The 11223-nt window shown below is 50.0% G+C and overlaps 3 protein-coding genes across 3 annotated transcripts, besides 4 other annotated features; 2 read left to right on the top strand and 1 right to left on the bottom strand.

Annotated features, from left to right (window-relative positions):
* Positions 1–556: 556 nt before the first annotated feature.
* Positions 557–582: a microsatellite.
* Positions 558–582: a microsatellite.
* A 3682-nt stretch (positions 583–4264) lies between these two features.
* ACLA_089470 (glycoside hydrolase family 15 protein) lies at positions 4265–5849 on the bottom strand (the record flags this gene model as incomplete). Its single annotated transcript, XM_001272680.1, has 3 exons — positions 4265–4715; positions 4768–5575; positions 5624–5849. 3 exons carry the CDS (start codon positions 5847–5849, stop codon positions 4265–4267), a joined length of 1485 nt encoding a protein of 494 aa, XP_001272681.1.
* Positions 5850–6937: 1088 nt separating this feature from the next.
* Positions 6938–6976: a microsatellite.
* Positions 6977–7362: 386 nt separating this feature from the next.
* On the top strand, positions 7363–8110 carry ACLA_089460 (uncharacterized protein; the record flags this gene model as incomplete). The annotated part of the gene is made up of 3 exons (XM_001272679.1): positions 7363–7521; positions 7582–7959; positions 8021–8110. The coding sequence occupies 3 exons, from the start codon at positions 7363–7365 to the stop codon at positions 8108–8110; spliced, it is 627 nt and encodes a 208-aa protein (XP_001272680.1).
* A 1319-nt stretch (positions 8111–9429) lies between these two features.
* ACLA_089450 (uncharacterized protein) lies at positions 9430–11003 on the top strand (the record flags this gene model as incomplete). The annotated part of the gene is made up of 6 exons (XM_001272678.1): positions 9430–9487; positions 9553–9997; positions 10051–10200; positions 10250–10408; positions 10461–10586; positions 10643–11003. 6 exons carry the CDS (start codon positions 9430–9432, stop codon positions 11001–11003), a joined length of 1299 nt encoding a protein of 432 aa, XP_001272679.1.
* Positions 9515–9545: a microsatellite.
* Positions 11004–11223: the final 220 nt, after the last annotated feature.

Here is an 11223-nt window from a genome sequence, read left to right as displayed (position 1 = left end):
TCCAACACATATGTCATCTGGGAGTAATAAATGATGCCATGCCAGCAGGACCAGAAAGGCTCACAGGCGGCAAGCGATCACAAGTAGCACCATTCCACCGGTCTCTCCAACTTAAAGAGTAATCACCAGGTGAACAGATCGAGTCTCTGCTGGCAAACTTGTGTTGTCAACATGTTCATGTTCTTAATAGGTCCTGACTCGGGTGTTCCTCGAAACAGGATATGTTGCGAAAAAGGACCGACAGATTGTCTTCCCCTCACGGTTGCATCTTAGTGGCAGAACTAACGACTTGGCTTCGCTATTGGAATGTAACCTGACAGGGTTCTGAATAAGGAATCATTCTTGATTTCATTTCTGTCGATGCGGGGCTTGTAAGACATGTCTGTTAAGGCGTGGCTTGTTCCCCCGGATCTTCCTAGCCAGATCATCCTCGGGCTGAGTCAGTTGACATGGGGATGGAAGAGGATTACAGTGCTGAGACCCTGCAATGGGACTGATTCGTACTCCTTTCTTCCTTTGCTTTGACGCAGATGAATGGAGAATAGATACTGGGTGTTGATGATGATGATGATGATGATGATGTGTTGGTTGGTTGGTTGGAGGTGGAAGAGTTGAAAGAAATTAAAGACGGCAATGCAAGGTCTGTGCTATGTACTACGACCGTGGCAACTGGCAACTGGCAACCATGCATGCAACCAAGTCTCCTCACAGCGATCACTGATGAAATAGAAGACTGGTATCACGGCTCAGAGGAATTGTCATCTTTCTGATGGTTGCCAATACTCATCTCTGCCAGTTTACTTCATCCCGAAATGGAGTCTGAGGTTGATGCTATAAATATTCCTTGCTAACAAACTTTCCACCTCGCTAACAGTAGTCATATTATCACTGTCATTGAAACATAGACCAAGCAGAGCTATCTACTGAATTACTGCAAATTACTACTACTACAAGGTAGTCAACAGCAGTGACAGTGGAGACATGCATCAGCCCTGTGATCATAGTTCTCTCTCCACCTTGATACTCCACCGAAATGTACGATCTCCTGGAGAGTCCCTCTAGACTGCTGCGAAAATACTCCATAAGGCACTCGAATCAACCTTTCGAGCGTCTCGCTTTAAGCTTCTGTCTCACCTCACCCACTATTCGCGTGTCATCAACCCACATGACCCGTTGATGTGGTACACTGGTAACTAATGACAGCTTCGCATACACAACATTTACCTTTTTTCGAGTCACTCAGTCCCTTAGAGGTACTTACTTGCGTTTTGTTGTAATTCCAAGAGCAAAACCATTGGCTCGGTTTCTCCCAGTGTCTTGGTTAAGGTGCTATGACAAGTGGAGAACTTGACGTTTGCAAGATGGTGCGGGATGCCATTGTCAATGGTTGTGTAGCCTCGACGCCGGCATATTTGAGGTGCACAAACTCGAGAGGGGATATTGAGAGGATTCATCAAGGAGAGAACTCTTCCCAATGACGCCTGCCGGCAAGGGACCTGGAACGGGATTCGTGCAAGCTGATCAAGTCCCGCCACTAACTTTTGGTAAACGGGATGCTGCCTCTATTGCATGGAGAGTATGGCTGTCACAAGAGCCGGATTCCTTCCTCGACGGGAATTTCCTCGCACGTATCAAGGCCATCACTAGCCCTACCAAGGGATCATAAGGCATTTTTCTTATGCGCTAGAGGACCTGCATTGCCTCCGTCACGAAAGTGACAAATAGCCATGTTCCTGTGTCGCGGTTTCGGTTGTTAGTTGTTACCCAGCAAATAGGATGTTGAAAGCCATTTTATTCACTTTGTCCGGACCACAGCATGCTAGTCAAGCTTTTATCATTGATGATACTGTGCTCACACGTCGGCTTGATCGATAGCCCCGATCAAGATCTGGATCCATGTAGGTCGATGCAGCGTCCAGCTAGGAGAAGACAGGAGTGCGCCCTATACACAGTTATTGCGTCCGCCTAGGAGCTCCTTGCAATTTTGTGATGTGATCCTTCGGCAACCATCAAGTATTTCCCTTCCGCCAATGCGATCTCGAGACTCGCGCTCAATTTGAAGAGCGTCAACTTGCCTCGGTCAGAGAATCATGTGAAAGACAAAATACTCCGTACGTCGTTTAAGATATTCGGTGACCGCAGATGTCCGTTTATATCCCCGAAATTGGCTTGTAGACTCGCCAGTCTACCGTTACCCCAACGTTAGTGCTTATATCAGTAAACTAAACTTGAATACGCTGTGCTAGGGAGCGAACCATGCGAGAATATTGACACGGTCAGAATAGCCAAAATCGTGAACCCCTGGTCAAACGCAAGACACATGCCGGGGCAGGTAATTTGATGACCAGGTACCTTAGCCATGCTTTACTGCCTAGTATCGTCTCATCTCCAAGCTAGTCATCCGATATCGTACTCATAACAAGATGGTTGGTTAAGAGCGGTGTATCAACAATCCCTGCCAGCTTTAGGGGGGTGTCTAGGAGATTTTCACTTCTGTTCACCGTCGTAGAGATTGGTGTCTGTACTGAAATCCACATCCTTCTTAGGGATGAATCATCACCATTCTGATCCATCTCTATATCTTTTGATATTGCGTTGCGGAGCAATCAAGAACACCAACAGAATGGCAGTTGATACCCGTCTGTTTGCTCAAGCGCAAGATGCTGGTGTCAAGGGAATTGAGCTCCGCAGCAGCGCATTCTAACAAATAATGCCAATGATTCCTCATATGGCTTTCTTTGCAATTACCATGTAAGAAGTTGCTAAGAGCGGGAGTAGGTAAGGATAAGGAGACTGGCTTTTGTTGTCAACAGCCTCTACAATGACTCTTTTGTGTATGTTTCTTTGGGAGATCTCCAACAAAAGTACTCTGTAGGCTGGAAACCTCCATATCAACGCAGCAAACAACGGGAACTGGCAGAGGGCAAACAATTGCTGACCTCTACTTTCTCCTAGCATTGTACATGACTGTGAATATATAGAGGCTGAGCTGGCCTTCTTTAGATCATTTTCCAACAATTCTTCTTCATCATCAAAAACCCTCTCTATCTTATATATATATATTTATATTTCGTGTCTGCCTACATCTCACACCCTGGGCACTCTCAACACCAAGACCACAATCAGAGATCGATCAACCCCTTACTCCCCAGCATCATGGACACTTGCTCTCCCTATTCCTTTCCTATAGGAGCCCGCCAATCGAGCGCGCGGGCTACTTCACACCTCCGAGATTATACAATCACGACACAATACTCCATCACCCTGTGGACACCAACACACCACACAGACTTCTCAGCCCAACGCGTGGCAGACCACGAATCCTGTCACTTACTACCAAATCTCTCAGACAGGATGCCCACCGAAAAGCCTGCTGGAAGCATTCGTGTTGAGTCTCATGGGCTGGGCACGTGCACGGCCAGCATCGATGTGCACAACACACCGGATCGGGGACCTTGTTGACGCCGAGTAAGGCGCAGAGACCTGGCAAGAAGAGAAAAATGGCACCAAAACGCCCCATCGAACCTGCCCGGGGCGCCCCGTGGGGTTATGGTTCCGGCGGTGATGAGGAGGAGACTTTCGAGCCGAATCTGAATCATCTCAAACCAAACACCGATCAGAGTTGGTCGGCCGAGCAGCGATGACGGAAGAGAAGGCTGCGGGGCTAGCGGCGTCCCTCGAAGACACAACAGCAGGAGAGCAGCCAGATTCTGGGGCGCGATCGTGACTGCAGACGAGGCGGCGGACACACGCAAGCCGAGTTCAGCATGTCTTTCAAGAGTTGTTTTGATGGATGAAGAAATGGCTGGAGACTACTGCGAGTGGAGGAGCCATGTGGTGGGAATCATCCTTCGGTCCGCTGGAGAATTCACTACTATTTCTTGAAATGGGAGGATGCAAGGATGATGGACCTGGACGATACAAGATAATAGGAAAATTTGCTCAGCAAATCCAGCCAGAGTGTGGGATTCTTCGCTTGGACCATGCTACGCGTCCAAAGCTTGGTCGGAATCCTACAGCAGAGGGACGAAAATCAAAGAGAAAAAGCCACAGTGTCTATATATGTGCTCTTTGCATGATCCTGCTATATACGGAGATACATCCAGAACGTTCGACAAGGTCGAAAATAATGACAAAGAATGTAAAAACCAACAAGCGCAGGCAAGGGAATCTCCATCACCCCAGAACTATATACTTGTCTATGCGTTAGATCGATTCTGATTTCCTGAAACCAGCTCTATTTCCATGCTCCGGGTTGGCAGATCTACCACGCAACAGCGGAGGGAGCGGCGTAGGAACCGGTGACGGTCTGACCGCTGCACGAGCCAGGCACCTTGTTCGCACCGGACGCGCCCCAAGAGGCAGGGACCTGGCCGGCGCGTCTGGAGGCAGCCGTCAGGAACGAAGCATAGGACCAGGTCAGATCGGAAGCGGAGACAGGCTTGCCAGAGTCCCGGCCGAACTGCTCAGCGAGGTTGCCCTTCTCAGGAGTGTACTCCTTGATGACGGCGATGAATTCGTCCGCGTAGGTCTTCACAGCACCAGTAAGGGAGGTGTAGCCACCGGAGCCCTTGGCGTACGAACCAGCAGTGACGTTGGAGCTCAAGTCCTTGAAGAAGGGGAGCGAGAGCTCGTTGACCTCAATGGCTCCCTGCTTGTCCCACTGGTAGAGGGCGTCATAGAGCTGCTCGGCGACGGCGAGGGTGGTGAGGTACCTTTAGCCTGTTAGTCAAGAATACTCATCTTCGTCCAAACGGAAAGACTCACCATGGGTTTCCTCCCTGGTAGTTATCCTCCGGATAGCGGCCGGTGGCGGCGGCCTTGCCGACAGGGCGATCCTTGTTGACACCATAGATAGAGCGGAAAGCGTCAACATAGACCTTGAGGTTGGACAAAGCCCGCGCAGAGCAAGGCTGGAAAGTGGTGTCATCACAGGCAGCCTCAGGATCGAAGGTGTGAATGGAAGTAAGCACAGAGTTCGAGTCGATTCCGCTGCGGCCGTTGTTGGCAATGTTGGAGACAATGTTCTTGCCATTCCAGTAGTCCTGGAGGAAGCATAGGATCTGAGGTGCCACGGCACAGCCAGCACAAGTCTCACCCAGCGCCTTGGCGAAGGCAGCACCCTCGATTAGGGACTTGTGCTGGACAGCAGTGGTGAAGAAGGACGAACCCTGAACTTCTTCCCACAGATCGAAGCCGGTCTGGTTCCAGTACTGACCCACATAGGCCAGATCGTTGGCGACAATGGGCCAGAGGTGCTGCTTGGCAACGGAATCCTTACCCTTGGCGATCAGAGCATTTCCGTAGGCGATCAGAGCAGAAGCGCGCAGGGCGGGTCCATCACGCTGAGGACGGCCCCAGGCACCAGTGAAGGCTGAGAGGTCGACGTTGAACTTGGGCTCGGCCAGTCCAGATCCGTCAGACAGCTGTCCGGATGGGTTAGAGACGGTCTGCAGCTTTGCCTGGGCATCGATATAGCTGTGAATGAGGGCTTCGAGCGAGTCGTCGCCAGCAATGAACTGCTCAATAACCTCGAGCAGGGTCAGAGCAGAGTCACGAGTCCAGGTGTAGAAGTCTGTGTAGTCAGCATATGACTGTCCCATATGTCAACGCGAGGACTTACAGTCGGGATTCTGCTTGGAGGGAGATGCCACGACCACACCGGCAGCAGCGCCCTTGACGAGTGTGCCATCAGCTCCAATGTTGTTCAACAATCCCTGCTTCGCGAAGGTGGTCTCGCTCTTGATGAAGTCGCCGATGTCGGATTGTCTCTTGAATGAAAAATGGGCAGGAGAGGCCCAAGCGGTGCCCGCAAGGGTACCGGCAAGAACGAGCGAATTGGTCAACATCGTGAACAACAGGAGAAGAATTGTTGGCAACAGGAAAGTGTACTGAGGCGAGTGTCTGAAGGAGCTTGGCGATGAGAAGCCACAAAAAGACCGTTGGGAACTGCCGTTTTTATATCTGGAGACTGTAAAACTCCATTCACATGCCCATATGTGTCTCACAACGGATGACGTAGAGCAGATGTGCCTGAGTAGCATTACCTAGAAGAAGATACAGGCAGCGGGCCGATCTCTCGGAAATGACTCGTTTCGCCAGCTAGAGGATCGACAGGCAATATCCGGAAGTGAATGGAGACTGGATGAATCTGGGGAACCAACTCTGGTGAACAATTCTCCGCATGTCAGTCCGTCCAATTGACCAAAGAATCCAATCCCACAGATCGTCCCGACAACTCTCCGTGCCGATCGTCTGCGCCCATTTGCCGTGCCATCCGACTGTGCAGAGTATGAATGATGGTGATAATGGACGCTGAAGATGGCTCTCCGCGGCAATGTGCGTTGAGATCACACCAAAGCCCGCGGATTAATCTAGATGGATAGCAAATCACCTAGTCAAGACAGCGCAGCACCCTCCGAGGCAAGGATCGTGACTTGTTCTTCAGCTTCATGTTTCGGCATTGAACATGGGATCAAGTCTGAAATCCCAAACTCGGTCACAACTTGGTCGCGCTCTGTTGCTCCGACCCTTGCACGCCATCTTTCAAAAATGGATTCATCTCCTGGGATTGGATGAAGTTATTCGCGGAGTGAAACAAGCCGTCGGGGGGGAGGCGTGAAGTAAGACATGTGAAGGCAGCCACCGTCATGCTTTTTTTTTTTCTTCTATGAACGTATATGCTACTCAAGCCTCTTAGAAGAAGAGAATTAAACGAGTCCTGGATGTGTCTCTTGCTGAAAGTCGCAACAGAGAGTTCCGTGCAGGCAGTTGGGGGGACGGGAGGAATTCACTAACTGATCGGGATTCATCACGTCGCGCCTTGCTTGGTCGGCACGAAGCTACAAGGATGTTTTCGGGCCGGCACAGGATGCTTGTCTCGACGTGGGCTGCACGGATAAGTGATGCGCATCCTGAGGGAGACAAGGGTGTCGATTGTTGACTGTTGACTGTTGGTTGTTTACTGTCGACTGTTTGAGGGAGATTCTTCACCATTTTACATTGCATAATTGCATAGCTGATGTAATGATTTCGAGTTGTGCGTTGCATTCAATGAACTTCTGGTGATGACGTAGTAGAATGTCTTTGCCGGAAATGGGTGTTTCTCTCTCCAATCTCCCTAGGATTGCTCCTATGAACTTCAAGAAACTGTCTATTGACTACCTGGCCTTTGTGAAGAATGCGCATTTCTAATAGAACCAATACTAAAACCCAGAGATAAGCATAGCAATGCGTCGACAATGGATGGGTTGCGTCTCAGCGCTGATCGATAGAATCCAGTAGGTGAGAAATATCCCTCCACGAACATACCTGCACCAGAGCTAGTGTTGATTCCTTTTCAAGGTGGAAATCACCAAATCAATGGGCGGGCCTAGTAATGCCGGCCTTCACCAGCCGTTCAACGTTGTTAGCTTGACTGGGTTCGGCATCTCTGCCCTTTCGTTCTTTGCCAGATGCTACACCGCTTGGATGATCCTTCATCGAACGGCCAGCGACCTCTACCTGGCGATCGCGACATTTGTAAGTAGTGCGTTTCTGTGCTGAATAATAACGGAAGATGACGCTCAGGTGTTGGTGAAGATCATTGGCACTGCCAGCCAAATCTTCCTCACATTAGCAACAGCATCATACGGAATTGGCGTTTATGAATCCACCTTATCAGAGGACGATAAACGAAAAGCGCTTTTATGCGCGTGGCTCAATCAGTTTCTTGCATTGATCGCCATTGGACTCGGAAAGGTGGCCATCGTCGCCTTCATTGTGCTTTTCCAGGGCTACCAGAAGCGGATCTGGATCATCTTCCTCTGGTTTGTCGGTCTGAGTAGCCTGCTGCTCAATGTTGTCCCGGCTATTCTACTGCTAGTCCAATGTCGGCCGGTACGAAACTGTGGGACGAACAAGCACCGGGAAGGTGTAATGATAACCATCGGGGGCAGGTCTTGGGCTTTGTACAAGGGTGTAAGCACGAGATATCTTCCATTATCAGCGACGTTGTGTCCGTTGCTCACAGACCTGATAGCATACTCGGCTTTATGTGATATTATTCTGGCGAAGTACCCAATGGTCATCTTCTGGCACGTCCAGGCATCCTCAACGGCCCGAAAAATAGGCCTTGGCTGTCTGACAGGGTTCGGCCTAGCGTACGGTGTCCTTGGTCTCTGCATGTAACCTATCCTAAGTCCTCACAGTGCTGGGGCTTGGCTGTCAAAACTTCTAGGCTTGTCCTTTTCACAGCAAACGAAGATATAACCAGTTAGTATATCCGCGTTGTTTCTTGATTACCTTCTGATACTGGCTTTGCAGAGCGTCTCGCCGGCATTATTGTCTGGAACCAGTAAGAACCTCTAGTATTTTCCTTTTTAGCTGACATCTGAGTAGGTCAGAAATGCGGTTGGTCTTCATTGCTGGGTGTATACCCACGTCAAAGCCATCTTTAGTCTTAATGAAGGAGAAGACTGGCATAGGTACGATGATAAGATGGATATTCTATCACCGTCCACGAACTGCTTTGCCCCTGCGAGATCGATTTACAAGGAAGGCTAGATTGCCAACGTCAGTAACAAATAGTTCAGTCAGTCGGAATTGAACATACATATCATTATCCAGTATCTTTGCACATGGTCCATGGCTTTGACAACTCTGAACAGGCGTGCTTCTGCTATCAATGACAGGCAATTTGGCGGAAAATGTCTAGCATTCCAGTGAGAACAGAAAAAAACCTGGAGATTATGCATGATGTTACCAGTACTCCGTAGGGAGACCGCTGAGCATGTTCGGAGCATGTTCGCGTAGTCTGGTAGCTTGGATCTATGAGCTGAAACAGTTAGAGCCTATACTGCACGCTTTGTGCATTTCGAAACTAATCCTATGTATTTCATGACAGGCATCAAGTATCCACGAAGGATCATCACTCCAGAACAAGCATGACTCGCGCTCTGCCTTGCAAGGCCACACGAAGCGGCCTTTTGCAACGACCCAAGAGTGACCAAGACTTCGTTATTTATGGCGCCTTGGCGAATGCATCAGGATCTTCTTAGATCCCTACAAGTCAGACTTAGTCTAGGGGCAACGGACTGATGATTCATCGCTGTCATCTTGATGCTTAAGAGTGCATTCCGACATGCTATACTCCATATGACCACGCCAAATAATCCCCGTTGGTTTGCGGCTGCTTGACTGTTGTTGCCCCATTGCCCGCCCTGCAAGCGCCAAGGCATATAAATAAATGGCGCCACTGCGATCTATCTATCCTTCTTGGCCTCTGTTGGTAGTTTGTTCGGGTGCCCAGAGCGCCTAAACACAGCCCATCAGCCAAGTTGATAAAATGGGGCGCTTCCCCCAAGACCTGTCAACTGTCCAATTTCCCCAGGTTGTTGAAACTGGCTTCAGATCTTCAATGGCAGCCGTGTTTAGGGGAGAGAGGACATCATGAGCGATTTTCGTCGCTGGCTGGCTGTTGGTCTCATAGCAGCCATATTTCCCAGCTGTAGGTATCTCAATGTCTTTGGTGGCTACTGACAGGATTACTGACAGGATTACTGACAAGTCCAGTTGCCTCCGCGATCACTTGTCTGATTTCCAGTCCAGAATCAGACTCAGAGCAGCCATTTTTCCGACCATACCCCGTCGAGTCTGCAGACGATCTAAACCGGTTCGCGACAGACAATTGCACTGTCATATACGGTAATATCGAGATATCAAGTGATTTCAACGGAGCATTTGCGATTCCGAACGTGGAGATCATCTATGGAAACATCACCCTCAGGGATTCATCAGGCTTATCGTCAGTCAATTTGACATCGATCGAGCTTCCCAATGCGTTGGCCGTGGAAGGAATTGAGCTCCCAGATATACCGGCCTTGAAGAATATCTCCGCACCGAAAGCGATACTCGCGCGGTCTATCAAATTCGCCCAGCAGTCGTCGATCAGCCCCAATGTTGATTTTCGATCTCTGATAAGAGCTGAGAACATCTCTCTAACGGGGAACTATTCGAGGTACGTTCGTCTAGGTCTATATTCAGGAGCACTGTAGCTAATGCTGGATACAGCCTGCACTTCGATGCACTGCAAAAGGTCAACAACTCACTCAGTGTATGCTCGGTGAGAGACTGCGGACCGGCCGACAAGTTCGAGCTCGCCATATCCTTTCCTGCTCTGATATCTGCAGCGTATATCCGAGTAGGCGGACTGATCAACAGGTATGCGATGTGCATTGGGTCGAGCTAGACTGGCTGATGATGTATGTAGCCTGTCACTACCTGCCCTCGAAACAATCAATGCCACAAAGCCAGATTATGCGGGGCCCTTGGGCCTGGACGTGCACAACTATGGCAGACCATTAGCGCTTGACTTCCCGAAACTGCGATCCGTGAGCAATACGCTCGATCTGCAGGGCTCTATCTCCAGGTATCCGCATCTCCAATCCCCACATATTAGCGGTCCTCCTCTGACCTGATAGTCTATCACTTGATTCGCTCGCAGCCACCGATGCCGATATCCTCATCGACACAGACAGCTCCCTAGACCTCAACTTCAGAAGCCTGGAGTCCGCGAACACCATCCAGCTCAACGGCAGCATCACCAGGTACTTCCCCCAATCACCAAAGCTATATCAAGAGGAAACAAAACCTAACCATACAGTGCCGAATTCCCCGTCCTCCAACACGTGCAACGAGTTACCATTAACGCCGACAGCTCAATCGACTGCCGACCCCTCAAACAGGCCCTGCAGCGAGCAGCACCAAACTCCGATTCCATCTGTAACCGGAAAAGCGTGTTCGAACCGAAAGGGCTCTCGCCCGGCGCCAAGGCGGGGATCGCGGTTGGGTGCAGCATCGCTGCTCTTGCTTTCATAGCAGCTTCTGTCTGGATTTGGAGGAAGATGGACCGGCCTAAAGCCCGTAGGACGTTGCCTTGGAGGGCATCGCCTTCGTTGCGGGAGCGGAGGAGAGAGTCGGTGGATGAACCTCCGCCGCCGTACTCGGTGCATCCGCCGGTCTAGTTGTACGTTGTTGATATGAGTGAATGGTTTCTTCGTTGTGGATTCTTTTGATATACTCTCGAGTGCCAAAATAGGTCTGGGACTGGTTTATTGGCTTTGTTGTACGCCTCTTGTTGTTGTTCCTTTTCTCTGATGCCTTTGCATATGACACTACCTTATTCATTCGCAATATCTCTAATCTAACACTACCCAACATGATCCTCGCAGAATCCAAATCATC

Source organism: Aspergillus clavatus, genomic scaffold, assembly GCF_000002715.2.
Source record: "Aspergillus clavatus NRRL 1 1099423829798 genomic scaffold, whole genome shotgun sequence".
NCBI lineage: Eukaryota > Fungi > Ascomycota > Eurotiomycetes > Eurotiales > Aspergillaceae > Aspergillus > Aspergillus clavatus.
The sequence above is the reverse complement of the archived record's forward strand: the minus strand, read 5'-3'. Positions and strand labels throughout refer to the sequence as shown.